Source organism: Zalophus californianus, chromosome 15 (assembly GCF_009762305.2).
Source record: "Zalophus californianus isolate mZalCal1 chromosome 15, mZalCal1.pri.v2, whole genome shotgun sequence".
Classification (NCBI taxonomy): domain Eukaryota; kingdom Metazoa; phylum Chordata; class Mammalia; order Carnivora; family Otariidae; genus Zalophus; species Zalophus californianus.
This window is the reverse complement of record NC_045609.1, coordinates 49,400,381-49,418,238: the sequence shown is the minus strand read 5'-3', so window position 1 is coordinate 49,418,238 and position 17,858 is coordinate 49,400,381. Positions and strand designations below refer to the sequence as shown.

Below are 17,858 nucleotides of genomic sequence, written 5' to 3'. Positions count from 1 at the left end.
ACATTCAGAGGAAAGAGAGTGCCTTCCCCCACCCCGCTACGGATCAGTTGACTAGGAGAGGCAAGCATGCTCCAGAATTTTCCTTATGATTAGCGTGATTTTTGCAATGGCCTGTTTTCCACTAACCAGTGCAGCTAGGATACGCGACCCCTCCCGTGTTGGGTTGGAGGAAGAAAAACCGAGTTTGGAAAATTCCGAATGGCAACACTAATTTCAAACTGTTGGCTGCTACATTTGAATACATGTCTTTATTAGGAAAATTTAAGTGATATACATCTTTTCATTGATATGACTTCAAAGTAGAAATGGTTGTTTCTCAAAAGGAGTTGTTATTTGTTAAAAAAAAAAAGCACACCGCATACAGGAAGCTGCCTTCTCCTGGACCATTTTCACATTATCTGGGAGATGTATTTAAACAACACAAAATACAGTATTCATCACATTTAACACTGAACCCATCACTGCCCGGAGACTGAGAAGCCAGCGAGGTTACTGACACACAAGTAGCCTGGGAGGTTTTTTTCAACTTGGCCATGTCAGTGGTCTGCTTAGGGACTTGAAGGTTTCTAGGGAGCATTTCCCAGGGATGGGGCTCCCTTGAATAGGTCAGGGAGGATGGGTACAGGACCCCACCAATTCTCATCCCGCTGCGGAAGGGTGCACCGCCTGGGGTGGGGGTGGGGGTGATAAACTCCCCGTGGGGAGCTCATGGCCATAACATCACAGCAGCGGTCAGAAAAGGAAGGTCAAATCGGATCAGTGACAAAGCTTACAAGTTCTCTGGATTTTCACACGGGGAGGGGGGTGGGGGAGAGGGGTAGGACTGCAACTTTTTGCTCTTCAGGCCCACTGCTCCAAGCTGGACCCTCCTCTCTCTGGAGGACAGGACCACATGCAGAGGGTCCCCCTCCTGAGCCTCCTCGCTGGGGTCTCAGCACCTGAACAGGGCTGGACGAGAACAGTACACACAACACATGGCGCTGAATCGTAATATAAACACACAGCACTTCCGTGAGTCCTAGCCCCACCCCAGCCCCGCAGCTGCCTGGGTCCCGATGCAAAGGCTGGCCAGGGAGGACTGCCCTGCAGGTTACAAGGAAGCCCAAGGGAAGGTCAGGTGGAGCAGCACTGGACAAGGAGGAACAGCTGGGTGACCCTAATCAAGGGATGCACTTGACTTGTATTTTTAAAGCAAAAGGGGATCGGGAGAGCCTTTTCCTTTGCAAATAGGCTATTTAAATGCAATATTTGCTTTCGCTGGGCAGTCTCTGTTTAGGAGGCAGATTGCAAGGAGGGCAATTGTTAGGCAGATAACTTTCCCTGCAGTTTCTACTCTTATCTATTTTTTCCCTCTTTGGGGGAGAAAGGAATGATTCTTTTATTTGACTGCAGTCAAGATTTAGGGCCATTGTTTTTCTGGGAGTAACAGATTTAATGGTTCTGGTTCATGGATTCCCAAAGGGGAGGATGGTTCCAAATTTTCCATCAGAGTTGTTAAATATCTTGGTTTACTTAGAAAATGCCCATCCCACTGAAAATTCGATCATTTCACGTATAGTTCAGGAGACCTGCAGTGACAGCTTTAATTTCAAAAAGAGGGTCCTGAGACCAGTTTTGTATTCCTTATAACTAATAAAGGTTCCTGTACTCTATTTTATTCAATATAACATAGCTGACTCGAAGATACAGATTTTTGTTTGGTTGATGGATTGTCTTTCTACCAGGAAGATCATAGGATCTTCAAGGAATATTTATGGAATTGCTTTAAACATGTTACTGATAACCCAAAGATTATTATACCTAAAATCACCTACAATTCAAGATTATTTTACTATAATATACTTCCTGCATGTTATTTACAGTGTCCTGTCAATGGATACAGTTCCTAGTTTTGCTCTTCTTTTTTTCTGCTTTCTTACTTTAAAAATTTTTTCCTGGGCTGTTTAACCAAAGGGGCAAAGTATTAGATAAACTGTTAAACAAAGCACAATAAGCAAAAACCCCTCAAGTGCCTACCTGTTCAAAAAGTGAGATTTTTAAACTGTCTAATGCAAGTCTACAAACTAGTCTCAGTAAAGGGAAACACTCTACATGTTAAGGTTTTAACCTACTTTCCCAAACATCTCCTTTTCTAAGAGGAATGCCCTGATGGATGTTCTGGAAGCACAAGATAACACTAGTGGTCAAGTCCAGAGGCCGCTGTACAAGGCAGCAGATGATGGAATTGCCAAGTGGGGAAAAAGATGAGGTTAGATTTTAATTGGGGAGGAATCTTCGTGTACAGGATTAATTGTTTTGTGGACCAGGTTTTCAAAAACGAAAAAAGAGTTGATTTTCACGTGATTGCCAAAAGAATCATGCACTTGGCAAAATGGAGACAAAACTCCCCGTGGTTCCGAGATACGGACACCTGTGGGAGCATGGAGGGCTGGTGTACCTCCCAGGTCAACACTGCTGCAAACCGAATTCCCTTGGGCTCTGCGGATCCATCCTGGGTTTGTGATCAGTGGAGAAACCCAGGTTGCCCACCCGAGAGGCTCACAGCCCTAATCAGAAACCTGGTCAAAAGGCATCTCCTGCCTCTGAGCCTTTGCATACAAGGAGCTGACTGCACACAGCGAGGACACTGGCTTTGAACAAGAACGCAGGATTGGACAACAGACAATATTCCGAACAAGACACAGATGTGCACAGTGTTTTCAGAACCGGGTAACACGAGACATTTTGATTTGCTTCTTGGTGCCCAGTTTAAATTAAAGCTTTAGTCTTGAGAGAGTCTTTTTCCGGGGTGATGGAGACAGTCTTGGATACACATGATGATGGATGAGAGAGAGAATGATGGGAAGAACGTGATGGGATGTAGAGAAGAGCTGAGGATGAGGGGTGCATCTCCCCCTACCTTGGCCTCACACTCCTGCCTGCCTCAGCTCGGGGAAGCTCTGCCATGCTCACCGAAAGGGAAGACCCCAGCCCTCACTCTGGGTAAGGGTGAAGCTCCTGCCTGGCCCTCTAAACCTAACCCTCCTCCACCCCCTGCACGGGGCAGCCTTCACTAGGGTTTGGCCCAGGCCGACTGGCTCTGATACCTCCTGGTGGCTCTCCATCCTAGGACAGTATGATCGGGGGTCCCAGCCTGCACAGCTCAGGGAGATACAACACTCAGGAACCGCTGGCCAGGCAAGGGGCTCCATGGGGAAGATATTATAAGAAAGCAAGTAAAATAATGGCCTTAGTGTAAGTTTCTATCTGTCACCAGTGACATTGGATAATCAAACTAAACGAAGAATAAACACCATATATTTTGCTACATAATCAAATGGTGAAAGTAAGGCAAACTGTGCAAAACGAAGCCCTTGGAAATGCACTGGGCCCTGCCTGGGTGCAGGGGAGCCACTGCGGGCTCTTCCTAACACTGCTTTCAGACCCGGGCTCCTACTGTAAGGCTTCCTCAGGCGTCTGACCCCACCTGCGCCTCTCACATCTTGAACCTCCTGTTAACAAGAACAGAGGGAGAGACCATTAAGGCGGGTTCCCACAGCGGCCAGGTCGCTCGCCTGAGACGCCGAGCCCCGCGGCGGCAGGGCTCCCAACTCCTGACTTCCAAATCGCCGGCGTGTGCCTCCCTTCCGAGGCCCTGGGAAGGGGGAGCGTGGTGAGAGGCAGCAGGGGGCTGAAGCGGAGGGACGGGTGGAAGGTGGGAAGTGGAGAAGACAGATGGGCGCAGGCAGCACGGGGCACAGCAGATGAACAAGAGCACACGGACAGACAGCATGGCACAGTGCTCACACGACAGGGCAGGCGGGGCACCCCGCCGGGGCCCAGCACCCATGGAGGGCTGCCAGCCCCCCGCCCGAGCGTGGCCCCGTCTCACCCGGAGCCTGGAGGAGGCTGCCTGCTCCTCCGAGGCCTTGGCACCATCAACCACCTCCATCGACCCCCTGCCCTCCCGACTGGCCCCGGGGTCTCTTGGCCAGCAACAGCGGGGGTGGCCCCGGGCAGCGCCGGGACCCAGTGCCGTTCACTTGGCCCAGCTGCGTGAGCGCTGCCTAGTTTCAACCCACAACAGAATGGAGGCCGGCTCTCCACTCTTCCAGGGCCCCACGCTGGCTTGTCAGATACAGTGAGGGCCACAGGACTGAGCTTGTTTGCTTTTCTTAACCTTGGGCCAACTGTCTTAGTCCCCACAGCCCCAGCTCCCCCAGCAGGAGGGGGAGGCTCTGCTGTCCTGAGCACTGCAGAAAGCAGCCTGTCACCTCAGGGCAGCCACAGCTTGACCCCCCACGGCTAGATGGCAAGCAGCCCTCCATGGTGTCCAGGATGGACCTGCCACCCCTCTCTAGGCACAGAGATGTGCTGATCCTGCTGCAGGAAGAAGGGAGAGCATGGGGCCACAGGTCTGACCGGCTCCGGGGTGCTTTTGTCAGAGGAGGACTACCCCAGCCAAGGTCCCCCAGACCAGGCCCACTGCTGGCCTCCACAGAAGACTGCAGCCCTGGGCAGACCAGCAACAGCCCAGTGCCTTCCGAGGCGGGGAGGGTGCCTTCCGCACGCCTGGGAACAGGCCTGCTAAGCCCAGGGCTGGTGAGAGGGGCGCAGGCTGCGAGTCAGCCGGATAAAAGGGACGGGCGATGGTGACTAAAAGGTCTTTGGCTGCAGCGCCCTAGCAGGACACTTCTTTAGTGGAGAGAAGGAATGCCCCCAGTGCTCTACGCTGCTGTCCCAGAGGAGGGCACTAAAGCATGAGGGACCAGTGCTCCAGGGCAGTCTGACGGGCGGGGACCTTGGATTTTCTTCTCCTGATTCCACCTGTTCTGTCCTCCAACCACTTCATCTTTCTGGGTCCACATACTGAATGATGACCAAGGGCCTGGGGTGCAGGATGAATGTTTATGAGGGACAGGAGGGTGGGGAGAACAGTCCAGATATTTGAGGTGTTCTTTTTCCAAGTACTATTGAAATCAGGGCCTGGCTCTCCCACGTGACCCCCCCTCCTTCTGATCCAAATTAGAGCGACTAGGCAAGAAATCTTAGACATAATCTGTGGGTGCTATGAGGAAAGTTCTAGAACTTTCTAGAACACCATGTTCACTTTAAGCAGATTATTTCCCATGAGTGAGGACTGAGGCAGCTGTGTCCTGGAACCTAATCACACAGGGTCACAGAGCCTCTCCCGGCAGAAAGCGGGTGGGGATAGGCCCTTCACACAGTTCCTCCACGTCAGGGACCCGTTTAAAGAATCTATAAAGTGAATTGCCTGGCCCAGAGGCTCCCTGAGAAGTATTTTCCACAGCTGCTCCCTGGGAATGTGGAACTCCCACCTACTTTCCCCACCGGGTGTGCAGAAACCACCCCTGCTCAGAGGTAAAGCCGCTCTCACAGCCTCGGGCCTAGGGAGGGGCTGCTGGACAAGTCCCACCGCAGACCGCAGAGGGGTGGAGGGCCAGGCAGCAGGCACTTGGGAAAAAAGAGTCAGTTAGCACCTGCAAAAGGCATGGCCACAGCTGCCCCATGAAGGCGGTGACGGGTGGCACCGGCAGCGGTCAAGGGGAGGGCAGGAGGTGCATGTCCCTTGCTGGCCGAGGCTCCCACTGCTGGGCTAGCAATGGCTCTGTGCAGCCAGGCAGCCACACCCTGGCCTCAGCAGGAAGGCAGATTTTGAGTGTGTGGAGCCGGGTGGGCTCCGGAGCCCTTCTGAGAGAGGAGTGGAGGGCAGGGTGGGAGGCAGCCCAGGGCAAGGCTGGAGAGACCTGGGCCACTCCCGAGCCCCGAGCAGAGTCTCCCTCGTCCCAGACCGCAGCCCCAGTCTCTGCACAACTACTTTCTTCATAACCTTAGCAGACCAGAAAGGGCCTGAAAAACACACATAAATACAGGAGCCTGTGCGGCCACAGGAACGCTACTCCTCCATGGAGGTCTGAGCCCCTGCGCAGAAGGCGGGGGGGGGGGGTGGGGGGGGGGGGTCTGGCCCTGGAGGAGGGTTAGAGCAAATTTACAAAGCGCCGGGGAGACAAGAGCAGCGTGCACTGCGGTCCATCTCGAAGTGGCAGATAACTAGTTTTTCCTTTTCTGAGCAGCCTTTCTCTTCTTCTGTCGCTTCTTTTTTCCTATCTTTTCTCTTTTCCCCCATTTTTTCTTCTCTGCGCCCCTTAGATAAAATTAGTAGAACCATTAATGATGTTGAAATACACAGGGGTCTGTTTCAGTCTGCACAATTTTTTAACACTGCCCTGGGTGTCTGTTTAACTTTGTCTTCAGTCTTAGGCCTGGAGGCCCCTGGGCAAAGCACCGTCCATCAGTACTTCATTAAAATAAATCAGACATTTTCCCCAATTCAATGAAAAATGTTAGCTGGCCTTCCAGAACATCTGGGAACTGGGTTACAGCCATGGGCCACACGGATACCAGCCTGGCCCTGGCTCCAGCTATCGCCTGAGGCTTCCAACCCTGAAGGGCATTCACATCTGAAAGGGTGTGAAGTCACGCCCTGGGCCAGGCTGGACTTGGCCTTCTAACTCACCTCAATCCCATCTCCTCTGGATTCCTTCCTTCTCAGCGCAGAGCTGAACTCTGCTGTAGCTACAAAAAAATACCTGCATTTCAAATCGAATCATGCTTTGCATTCAGGCGGCCATCCAGGAGAGGAAAAAGAAGGCGGGCCTGATCCCACCTTCTCCTTTCTGGATGCCTGGGGACACCCCTTGGAATGACTGGGATTGTTCTGGAGAGCAAGGGAGAGAGCTGGTTAGCAGAATTTGATTAGAGCAACTGGCTCATGATTGTCACATTAAAATGATTCAAGCTGAATGGTATTTAATGATTTATGGGGTAAGGCCACCTGTTCCCGTGAAAGCTTGCTATTAACCATGGCCTGGGATTATGGGATTTTTACATGGGAAAATGTGAAAGCTGGATATTATGAGAGTTGAGTCTCTGGAGATTACGTGGGGATGTTAGGAGAACCAAGGAAGAGGAGGAAGGAGAAGAGAAATTAGTGAGTCAAATATTATTCTTCAGAAGACTAGCACTGCTGTTTCCACTGGGTTAAAAAAAAAAAAAGGCACAAAAACTTGAGTTGCAGCTCTAATCTGCTCCTGAGCAAGGCCCACGCTCACAAGCGAAGTCGGCAGGAGGGATCTAAGGCACCTGACCGGCAGGCCACCTTATCTTCATCAACTCCACAAATGTACCTGAGCCCCATTGTCTAACAGCTGATGGATTTTTACTTCCGGTAAATAAATTCCCACATACAGTAGGAGGTTGATACCATGAAACAATTAGCATTTATTGCTAGTGCATATAATGTCACATTTGATACAATTTTAGTACAAGTGAAAAAATACACTGTGGCTAACATTAAAAAGCTGTAATCACATTTATAGATCATATATATTTCTTTACAAATTGCCAGTAGTTCAAGATAATAGAGAAATGTAACCTACTGACATTCATATGGCTCCACTTCATATATATGAATTGTTTGACTATAAATATATTCTGAAATACATTTGTTTTCTAAAGAAACGTAAAAAAAAATGTGCACAAAAAATATATAAAAAAATGCCTTGCAAAAAGTATACAAATACCACCAGGCCCATCTGTGGATCACATTTATGCATGGAAATGTCACCTTGCCAACGTTTCTGATTGGAAACTGAAACCCTGCTGTGGTTTCAGGAGGAGGTGTTCGTGGCAAGAGGCTCATTTATTCATTTATTTTGTTCACTTTCTGATTTCAGAGACCTCAGAGTTTGTAGGGCCTCCGTGGCCTATATAAGCCTCAGAGGCAACCACAGAAACCGAATTCCTCAAAACAAGTTCTCAGATTGAAAATTGCATTTGATTCTGCAAAGACCCGGCCTTTCGAGGGAAGGCGGAGACATGACCTTCCAACCCCCTCCCCCCACCCCAGGAGAGGGCCAGCCCCATTCTGGAGAAGGCCAGAGAAGATTCTCACAGAGGGCCTGAGCAGGAGGGGGAGGGCAAAGGGAGGAGGGGGCTGCAGGGCAGCGCTCCGGGCAACCACCCTCCTCCCCATGGAGCGTGTACAGAAATGAGAAGTCAGAAGCAAGAGGAAAGCATGCTACTGGAGGCACGGAGAGGCCTGGGAATGGCCGGGAGGGTGGTCTCTGAGGCACAGTCCCCAGTGACAGTAGCTTCTACGTGGAGCCTACAGATCCAACCCCTGAGCTGGAGAGAGGAGGTGGGGGCGGTGGCCGCTGCCTAGCACTGGCCAGTATCCGAGTCACCTGGGGGGTGTCATTCCCGGAGGGGCACCCCTTGCGGAGGCCACCCAGAGCCTTCCTCCAAGCCTGCTGAGTCTGGAGGAAGGAGACTTTCCTGAGCTCCATGCTTGGCCATCACCTGACTGTGCCCAGATGCCCCGGGGGGCAAGGAAGAAAAGTTCCAAAGCAAACCAAATACAGATCTTGAAGTAATCACTGATTTTAAAAAAAAGATAATGGGAATGATGAGAATTGCGATGATCGGGAGAGAGCTGACAGCGGGAAATGCTGTTGCGACAACATGATTTCTTAGAAAAACCCCAGTTGTAAAACAGCCAATGCACAAGGGTCTGGGGCACGGGGGACTAGAAGCTGCAGGATCGTACCAGACGCTATAAATGCGGATGTCTACATGCTGGGCAAACCTCAAGCCCATTCCCAGGTCAGTGCGCTACCCCCCCCCCCCCCAACAGGCACCTGGTCCTCCCCATCCAGGTCAGCCTCCCCCACACCTCGCCCTTCCATCTGCCATACGGTGTTAGCTTTCCTCAAGTGGATCTAGCGGAAAGTCCTTTTTGGCTGTTGTGCTTACTTGTTTAAAGCTTTCTCCAGGTACTCCTGAATCCACTTCAATTTCGGGTCAATGCACACTTGTCTGTTGTTGTTCTTCAGCCTTGCCCTGCCAAAAGAGAGGAGACCACAGTGTGCCGCTGAACGGAAGGAGGCGTTGTCGTGATCTGGGCCCTGGCTCATCAGACACCCACGTCAGGGCCCTCACGAGCACCAGGGCCCCACGTGGGGCAGGCTCGGGGTCAGGACAGAACTCAAGGTGGGGAAACACGTCCCCAGCAGTGGGCCAAGTCATACTGCAGAGATACGGGAAGGTGGAATGTGTCTTCACCGGGGAGTCTGGGGAGAGCGCACACCAGGGAACATCTGAGTTGGCCTCTGAAGGATGCGGAGGAGCTGGGCAACTGTAATAAGGGGGTAGGGAAAAGCAAGAGCAAGGGCATCAAAGGGGGTAAGTGCACGGAGGATGTGCAGGAAGATGAGCTGCCCGAGAAGCAGGTGGCCAGATGTCAGCGCGAAAGAGTGGGACTTTCTCTGCAAGATTATGGGGACTTAGGCTGGAGAGGGACAAAGGCAGAGACAGTGTGGGGGAGGGTGACAGGACAGTGGGGGAGGGACAGTGCGGGTGGGGGTGACAGGACAGTGGGGGAGGGACAGTGAGGGGGAGGGTGACAGGACAGTGGGGGAGGGACAGTGTGGGGGAGGGTGACAGGACAGTGGGGGAGGGACAGTGTGGGGGAGGGTGACAGGACAGTGGGGGAGGGACAGTGTGGGGGAGGGTGACAGGACAGTGGGGGAGGGACAGTGCGGGTGGGGGGGTGACAGGACAGTGGGGGCGGGACAGTGTGGGGGAGGGTGACAGGACAGTGGGGGAGGGACAGTGTGGGGGAGGGTGACAGGACAGTGGGGGAGGGACAGTGCGGGTGGGGGTGACAGGACAGTGGGGGAGGGACAGTGTGGGGGAGGGTGACAGGACAGTGGGGGAGGGACAGTGCGGGTGGGGGTGACAGGACAGTGGGGGAGGGACAGTGTGGGGGAGGGTGACAGGACAGTGGGGGAGGGACAGTGTGGGGGAGGGTGACAGGACAGTGAGGGAGGGACAGTGTGGGGGAGGGTGACAGGACAGTGGGGGAGGGGACAGTGTGGGGGAGGGTGACAGGACAGTGGGGGAGGGACAGTGCAGGTAATTTGCCAGAAAGTGATTTCCAGAGAGATTTTACAGGTTCACTGAATGCTCCATGGTTGCATTTGTTTTTTAAAAAATCACAGGGCACTGACCTCCCACTACTCGGCTCCAGTCACACCTCCTCACCCGACACCTCCTGGGGGCAGACTGGACTTATCTCCAGGTCCCCCTCCATCAAGCCCTGGGTACCAGTAACCTCAAGCAGCCTGAGGACTCCCCTGCCCAGCCACTCATGGGTGTGTGAGGACAACTTAGGCCAGCACAGTGGCTTGGGGACACCCAGGGGAATCATGCAGCCTGCCTGTGAAGTGACTGACATGCACAGAGGAAGGGTGTGATTCTGTGTCTGCCCAGACCCGCAAATTATATCTGGCTTCTTTCACTTCAAGGTGCATTCCTAGCATGTGCACCGGTGTAATCTGAACTGCAGAGCAGGTCTATGGAGCTAAATTCAGTATCTGATAAAATACTTCTCAAAGGAGAGTATTTTATTGTAAGCAAAGTCATTGACAAAACATTCATCTTCCAGTGGCCTAAAACATCCTTTAAATGACAAACACATTCAAGAGAGCTAAGGCTGGCAAAAAAAAAAAAAAGACAAAATCGAACTTAAAACAGTTGGCGTTGGGGAGCAAAGCCTTCAGGAAGTTGCAGCTTGCCTTCCCACTGCTGTGTCCCCACCCCATTCTCAGCACTGGGACTTTTCAGGAGGTGAGCTCCTCATAAAAGACCCTGAGCCTCAGCACCCCTGCGTCAGGACACGTGACCATACTCGCTGGGTGCAAGCACGGTGCATTAGAGCTCACCGGGGCCAAGCAATGAGCAGCTGTGCGAGGCTCTCTTGCTGAACCTCACCCAGCTTCCTGCACCCCGGGCGAGAGGTTCTCATGTGTTCTCTAGGTGTCATTTTCATTTGTCTCCTTTCCCACACAAATGACATCAAACATCAGCAGTTGACATCAACACCAGCAAGAACAAAAATTCATGTGTCGTGTTTGAGAAAAAGCAGTTAAGTGAGCTGAAAAGTTTGAGTTTTACCCAACGGTTAAAGACCACTTAACCTAAATTGGGGTCTTGTGAGATTCCACTATGTGATGAAGGATGGATTTAGAACACTGAAACCTGGAACCTGGCAGGACAAACCACCGTGATGGGCAGAGGGCTGTCCAATTTATGGGACTTCAGCAGAAACTCCTTGCTTCTCTGGTCTGGAGGCATCCCACTGTACTGTCATCTATTGTGCTAAAGGAGGAAATTTGGGAAAGAAAAAAAAAAGGAGGCAAGAACCAGGAGCACAACAGGGCGCCAAGGGAAGAGTGGTTTTTGAAACTCCTGCCTGGTAGCACACCCAAAGGCCTCCTGGTAATCACAGCTGCCTCTCATTATGCCAGGTTCAAGGCTGGCCGTTCAGCATGTGTGTCGATTCTCTAGCTTTTACAAGTTTTGCGTTAGGGGTTACTATACCCACTAAGATGCAACACTCCTGAAAATGATGTTCAGACTTACACGATCTGAAGGGCACAGTTCGGAGTGTTGAGGATTTTGAGATGCTTGACGTTGGCTCTGGCAATGTGGCTCTCGAAGAATCGGCAAGGACATCTGTAGCTCAGGCTGACCGGTTTCCCTAGAAGAGGTAGTGAAAACAGGGCAGTTTGTTACGATCCTGCTGGACCTTGGGGATACATGTGTGTATGGGTCCACGGCTGAGGGTTAAGGTGGTGGAACGATGTTTAGGATCAAGAGCCATGGGACGAGTCACAGGGGCATCCTTGCTAAGAGCTCTTGAGCAGCACAGTGAGCTCTGGGGGTAGGCCCAGCTTCCATAGGGCCCGAGGGCAAATGCAGCCATAGAGAGCTGGACCCTAGGAGACTGGGGAATTAAAAGAAACAGCCCCTTGCTCAGGCATTTGAAGATAAAATATATTAATCCCACGAGAGAATTGTTTCAGTCCAAGGTACTGGGGTTCCCAGTTAATCTCTGCAAAATAAACTCCTCCAGGGCCAACTAAGAAAGCCCTCTTTACTCAGGGAAGGAGGAGGGGGAAGCAGGAGCCTCCAGGCTCTCCCTTGTCCCAGGAGCCACTGTAGTTCCCCAGGGGAATGCTGCCCCCTTCCCTCTTCCCCCTCCTGCAATCTTCTCCCCTCACATTCACCTTAAACCCTGGCAACCACAAAAGAATCCTGGCAGGCTTCCTACCTGGGAGTCCCTGGAGGGCAGGCCAAGGGCCCACCTTCTCCCCAGCACTCCCCTGAAGGCAGGGAGATTATCAGGGCTGGAGTCCAATGTGGTTTCCATTGTGCAGAGATGCTAGAGCCTCCTGGGTTATATTACCTCTTTGTTTGCCAATTCACCAATTTGCAAAATGCCATAATTGACACTCATTAGTTTAAATAAGCAAAGGGCTCCTGCGGAACCCACCACTCACCCTCTAAGTCTAGACTTGCAAGCCTTGGGGGGCTGGGATCTTTGTGGGTTTTTTTTTTCTTTTGGGCAGATTTTATCCAAGTCCTTCTTAATACCCCAAATTATTTGAATTTGTGGATCCTTTCATCAGGGATTAAATGTATGTCTGAGAATATTTAGTCCAGAGATTTACAAAAAAAAAAAAAAAAAAAAGTCTGCCTGTTTACAGAGCTCCCAGAGGCCTCCTGCTGGTCCTGAAGTTCTGCACTTTGGGGCAAGAGAGCTGGGGAAGCTGCAGGAAACCTTGTGAGCAAGGGACTTCTTCATTTTCCTAAAGGCTGCATTCAGTTGAGAGATGGCAGGGTCTGCAAACAGCAGCCTATTTAGCCACCAAGTCAGGGAAAAAGCAGACCACCCGGCCCCCTAGAATCAAACGTGGTTCCCTAAAAACCGGTAAGAAGAAAGCCTGGCTTCAGGGTGCTCAGACTCAGGGTACTGGAGAGCACCCGGAGCAGCCTTCGCTGTATACCTGACTCCAGAAAGTCTCCGCTGGGCTGGCCTTCAGCCAGGGCACCCAGTCCCTGCAGGGGAAGCTCCTACTGCTCTGCCCTTACCACCCCGTAACCAGATCACCTGGGAAAGGGACCCCAAGGCTGGGGGCTGGGGGCTGGGTGGTCAGGGTAAAGGAAAAGCCAAAGCCGAAAGTCTCCCCTCTGAGTGTCCCGCCTCCAGTCTCCCTGGAATTCTCCTGGGTCCCCCTGAGCTGAGCAGGGACTGGATAACCGGGCTTGGGTGGTGACACAGGAAGGGTCTCAGCAAGCTGAAAGGTACACAGGGTGAGTGCTTCAGCCGGCGGGCGCTGCTGCTCTCCGGGGTCGGGGGTGGGGGGTCAGGAAGCTAGTCTGGCTCCACTAAGCAAGTAGTGGAGATCAGGCGAGAAATCAGAGCTGATTCTGAGCTCAAAACACAGGCTTTCTTTTCTCTTCTTCTCCCCCTCTACCCCCTGGGATTATCCATTTCCTTCAAAGGCAATTCTTATTCCTGCTCCCAGGACCCAGTTGCCCGACTGTCAAGTGGGGACTTTCAAGGGGTTTTTTAAAGTGAAAGAGCACCAAGGGCTCTTACCAAGAGGATGCATTGCTGTGTCCACCTGTGTCCTCTCCTCCAGCTTTTTGTCAATATTACTAACTTTCCCAGCTGGTTTGGAGGTGACTCTGATTGGCCTGCATGTTACCGGATTGGGAGCTGGTGAACTTGGCTCTGTTCAAGAGCAGTTCCAAGAGAACCTTCCACTCTAATGCAGGAACAGGAGCCCTGGCCAGTCTCTCCAACCTGGCCTCAGAATGGAGCCCACCCTGGATTTAACCCCTGAAAGCCCAGGGCATCCAGGGGCCCCACTGCTTGGCTGAGGTCAGCCAGTGAAGGGAGGGCAGAAGCCTGACCCTGACCCTGAACAAGGGTGTCTCCAAGGGCAGCTCAGCAACTCAGTATGGGCACACAGGCTCCAGAAGGTCAAAAAGTACATTCCAGCCTATGAATGCAAGCAGAAGCAGACCGGCCTCGAGCCCAGGACCCTGTCCTGGCCACTTGGCTACCAAGAGGGCAACTCAAAGAGGCAAGCAACCAACCCTTCCCAGGGTCAGGATGAGTCTGTTAATGAGACCGTTATTCCCTCTGTGCTCCTTCCTGGTCAACTATGCCTAGGACTCAATGACCTGGGTGGGTCCCAGCATTCCCATACTTTCTGCGGCTCCCCCTGGAAGGCGGGGCAGCCCCATTTCCCTAGAGAGGTGCACGATGACCACTCCACTCTCACCAGACACTCAATTGTTAATGCTCAAACCAGAGTGTCTCCCATGACCCAGGGGGTCAGCGTGGAGACTCAGCTTCACATACTTTTTCGGCTAGGTGGTAAAATCCAAATTGCCTTCCATCCAGTCCCTCTGCAGCTCTGCCCAGCAACTTGCTACATTCCCCCCCCCCCCGCCCCCCACACACACTTCGGTTTCCAACTCACAACCCTGAGATCAAGACCTGAGACGCTCAACCAAGAAGCCACCCAGGTGCCCTTAACTTGCTACATTTTTTAAAAAACACTCCCCAGGCGTCAGCGGTGAGTGGTAGTCCCGGCCCTGCTGCCTGGCCCAGACACATGCATGGTCACCTTACCCACAGGGGCTTCCAGTCCACCGCCTGCCAGAGGAGGGTCGGTGGCTGGAACCCAGCCTAGGGCTGCGGGGGCTCAGGCCCTGCCTGGGCGGTGGCTGCCCCAAGAGCACTCCAAGTGTCCTTCAGCCCTTTGCAGGGTTTGTTGGCAACTTCGCAGCCAAGAAAGGCCAGCGTGGCCTGGCGAACATGGCTTGTTTTGTGTGTTTAAAGACAACAGTTTATTTTGGTTTGCAGCAGTGGTGTCCTGTGACAGGACAGCGAGGTTTCTCTCAAGCTTCAAAAGAAAAAAAAAAGCGCTCTCCCTCTCGCAGTGAAACAGGACACCACCTCTCCCAGTGGCCTAAGGCCTTGGCGATTGAACTCTGTGGCAGCGCTCCTTCTGAGGTAAGAGCGATGGCTTGGCCGGTGACAAAGGCGCCAGCCTGCAGGTGTGTTTCGGGGACACGGGAGGGGCATGAGCGACCCTGGCGGCCCCTGGGTCTCTCTTCGGTGGCCCCGGGAAGAGGCCAGGAAGGAGGCTGGACGCGCGCCCGGGTTCGCCGCGGCGCTGCGGCCCGCGGAGCTGTGCAGAAGCGCGGCCGGGCGGGGGGCGCAGACCCGACAGCTGCTTGGTTTGGCTCGCCCGCGAAGCCTCGCTAGAGTGGGTGCGGAGAGAGGGCCAGCCTCGCCTGGAGGGGACGCCGCGCAGCAGCACCCGACCCGCGCCGCCGCCATCCGCGCGTCGCGATGCGAGACAGGCTTTGGCGAAGCGCTCCCTCGCACACGTATCTCCGGCACCCGGCTCAGCGGGGCCTCGGAGTCCGTTCGCGCGGAGAAACCGAGCCGCGCGCTGGGGGGCACGGGCTGGGGTAGGGTGGGCGCGCCACTCCCCGGGGCCCGCGGCTCCCGACTCCGCTCTACTCCCCGGAGCTCCTGGAGCGCTCCTGGCCGGGGATCCTGCCCGACCCTGTGCCGCCTGCCGCTCGAGTCTGGCGGCCGCCCACTGCCCCGGACCCGAGCCCCGCTGCGGAGTGCGAAGCTTCAGCGCGGGTGGTGGCTGCTACGCTTGGGGCTTCGAGCGCCGCACCCCGAGGGAGCGCGCCCCGCGAAGGGGGCTGCCTCGACCTCCCCTGTGCGGCGCGAACTGGGTTCGCTCGCGACAGCGCTGGCAGAGGAGCCGCGGCCCCGCACGGAGCCCGGCGCCCACGCCTCCGCAGCCGAGCGCACTCACCGTCGCTGAGGCACAGCGCAACCAGCACGATGGCCAGCACGACGACGACCTTGGCATTCATGGCACCGGCGGGCGGCTGGCGGACGCAGGAGGGACGCGGAGCCAACGCGGCGACGGAGAGTGAAAGTGCGGCGGCGGGAGGCGCGCGCCGGGCACTTTAGAGGCGAGAGCGGGGCGGGGCGGGGCGGGGCACGCGGCGAGAGGCGGGCCTGGAGCGGCAGCCCGGCGGCGGCGGGGGGCTCCGGCGCGCGTCCCCCTCCCACATGGCCGCCCCTCCTGTCGCCTCCCCGCCCCCTCCGCGCCCGGGGTGCTCCAGGGGCTGCGGTGCGCTCCAGCCTCTGACCTTCTCCGGTTCCGCGGGGCCCTGCTCCGGTCAGGCTCGACTTGCGGCGAGGGAACCCAGCCGTGCGGTGAGCCTGGGCTAAAGGCTAGTTATCTTGCCCACTTAGCAGGTGGACAGATGGGAGTCCAGAGGCGGGACCTGAATGAGGTCCCGACAATGATAAACAAGTCGATGTGTGCCGGCGAGGCCCGAGGTAGCTAAGAGCGTCCCGTTTTTGGAGTCTAGAACCTGGAGGTGGCCACCGGCCCCGGGCTCGCTGCGCTGTGGCCCCGCAAGCTCCGCCTAAGGGAAGGAGACCAGTCTTTGCAGAACGAGCGAATGGCATCCCAAGCCAACGCTATCACTTAGTAGCCAAGCCTCAGTTTTCTCACCTGTAAAACTGCGACTCTAAAATAGAGTGCTGTGTCGCCGAGAGGAAACAAAATCAGTCCGCTCTGCGGCTCCGTGAATTTAACCTGAATTCTAAGTAAGCGTGAATGTACTTGGCTCTCTGTGCCTCTGTGCTCTCAACTGTGAAATGGGCTGACCGCAGTTCCCACCGGCCGAGTGTAATTGGGGGAAATGATTGAGACTCCTTTCTCCGCCATGAAGTGCTCACCATTGAGTCCGGCATATAGTACTTAATAAATGGAAGCTAGAATAATTGTTTAAACTTCATCATTTTCTCCCTCTCCCACTGAATGCCCTGCGCGACCCAAAGTGTTGAGAGGACTCCCCCTCTTCCCCTCTCCCTTCTGCCCCAGGACAGTACTCCCGGCATCCGCCTTTCTGGTCCACAAAACGAGTCATCCCTGGGCGGTGTCTGAACTCTTGGCAGGCCGTGCCCCAACCTGGACACCCGGAGACGGTCCCAGCCTAGCAGGGAGGGGTGCAGGCAGGCGGCCCAGGAGGCGCAGGGATGAGAGGAGCACGCTTTGGGGCCTCACTAGTGACCACAGCATGCTCCAGCCATCTCCTCTTGCCCTTACTGGCATAACCAGAGAGTGGAGTGAATTCTATACCAGGCCCCATCCAAGGAGCGCGCGGTGGGGACAGGTCTCTGTACCTGGGAAGTCCGGGAGTCCAGACCATAGGGGGAATGGGCGGGGCACTCGGGGCCTGGGCTCAGCAGCTCCAGCCGGGGGCCACAGGAGGGGGCGGTCAACAGAAAGCTGCAAGAGCTCTGGGACTCAGGTCGTGAGGATGGGTGTCTTTTGTGTCCTTTTTTCCCCCAAAACTACTTTCACGCCCAGTTACATGCCTTGTGAACTTCATCTATTCATTCATTCACTCCAGGCCGAGCTCACTTCTGGGCACTGGGCGTAAAGCCGGGAAATGCGCTGGCTTGGTCCCTGCCATTAAAGAAGTAACAATCCAGTGGGGACTACAGTCCTCGGTCATTACTCAGGCCCCACCTCTTTTCGGCAGAGCGGGGTGGGTAATCGCGGAACTAGTGAGCCTTGGTCAGCCACAGGCGAGAAAGAGCTCGCCGACTGAGCTCGGGCGCCCTCTGGTGGCAAAGTCTCCCCCCCATCCCGCCCCCGGGGTCTGGGTGGACCAAGGCTCAGGCCCTCCCCTGATCTCGCCGCAGCCTGGTAAAGCTGCGGTGCTCCGCGGTAAATCGAGAAGCCGGGAGTTGGTGAGACTTGCAGCTGGAACCCAGACCCCGGCGGGAGCCGCGTGAAGCCTCTCCTGTAAATCCTGCTAAAGCAAATGCCAGTCTCTCACTTGCTTCTTCTCTGCTTCAAATCGGGTTTTGTCCCCGCAGCTGAGGG

General features: G+C 54.5%; 1 protein-coding gene across 3 annotated transcripts; it reads right to left on the bottom strand.

The window, feature by feature from the left end:
* Positions 1-228: 228 nt before the first annotated feature.
* On the bottom strand, positions 229-15,917 carry CXCL12 (C-X-C motif chemokine ligand 12). Of its 3 annotated transcripts, none has more exons than XM_027589875.2 (4): positions 15,762-15,917; positions 11,485-11,602; positions 8,815-8,901; positions 229-948 (listed from the first exon to the last, which is right to left on the bottom strand). In XM_027589875.2, the coding sequence occupies exons 1-4, from the start codon at positions 15,820-15,822 to the stop codon at positions 789-791; spliced, it is 426 nt and encodes a 141-aa protein (XP_027445676.2). In that variant the 5' UTR covers positions 15,823-15,917; the 3' UTR covers positions 229-788. The 3 variants fall into 3 exon arrangements, with proteins under 3 accessions (XP_027445676.2, XP_027445694.1, XP_027445685.2); XM_027589893.2 differs by having other exon boundaries at positions 808-3,491; XM_027589884.2 differs by lacking the exon at positions 229-948 and adding an exon at positions 3,499-6,146.
* Between the last annotated feature and the right edge of the window lie 1,941 nt (positions 15,918-17,858).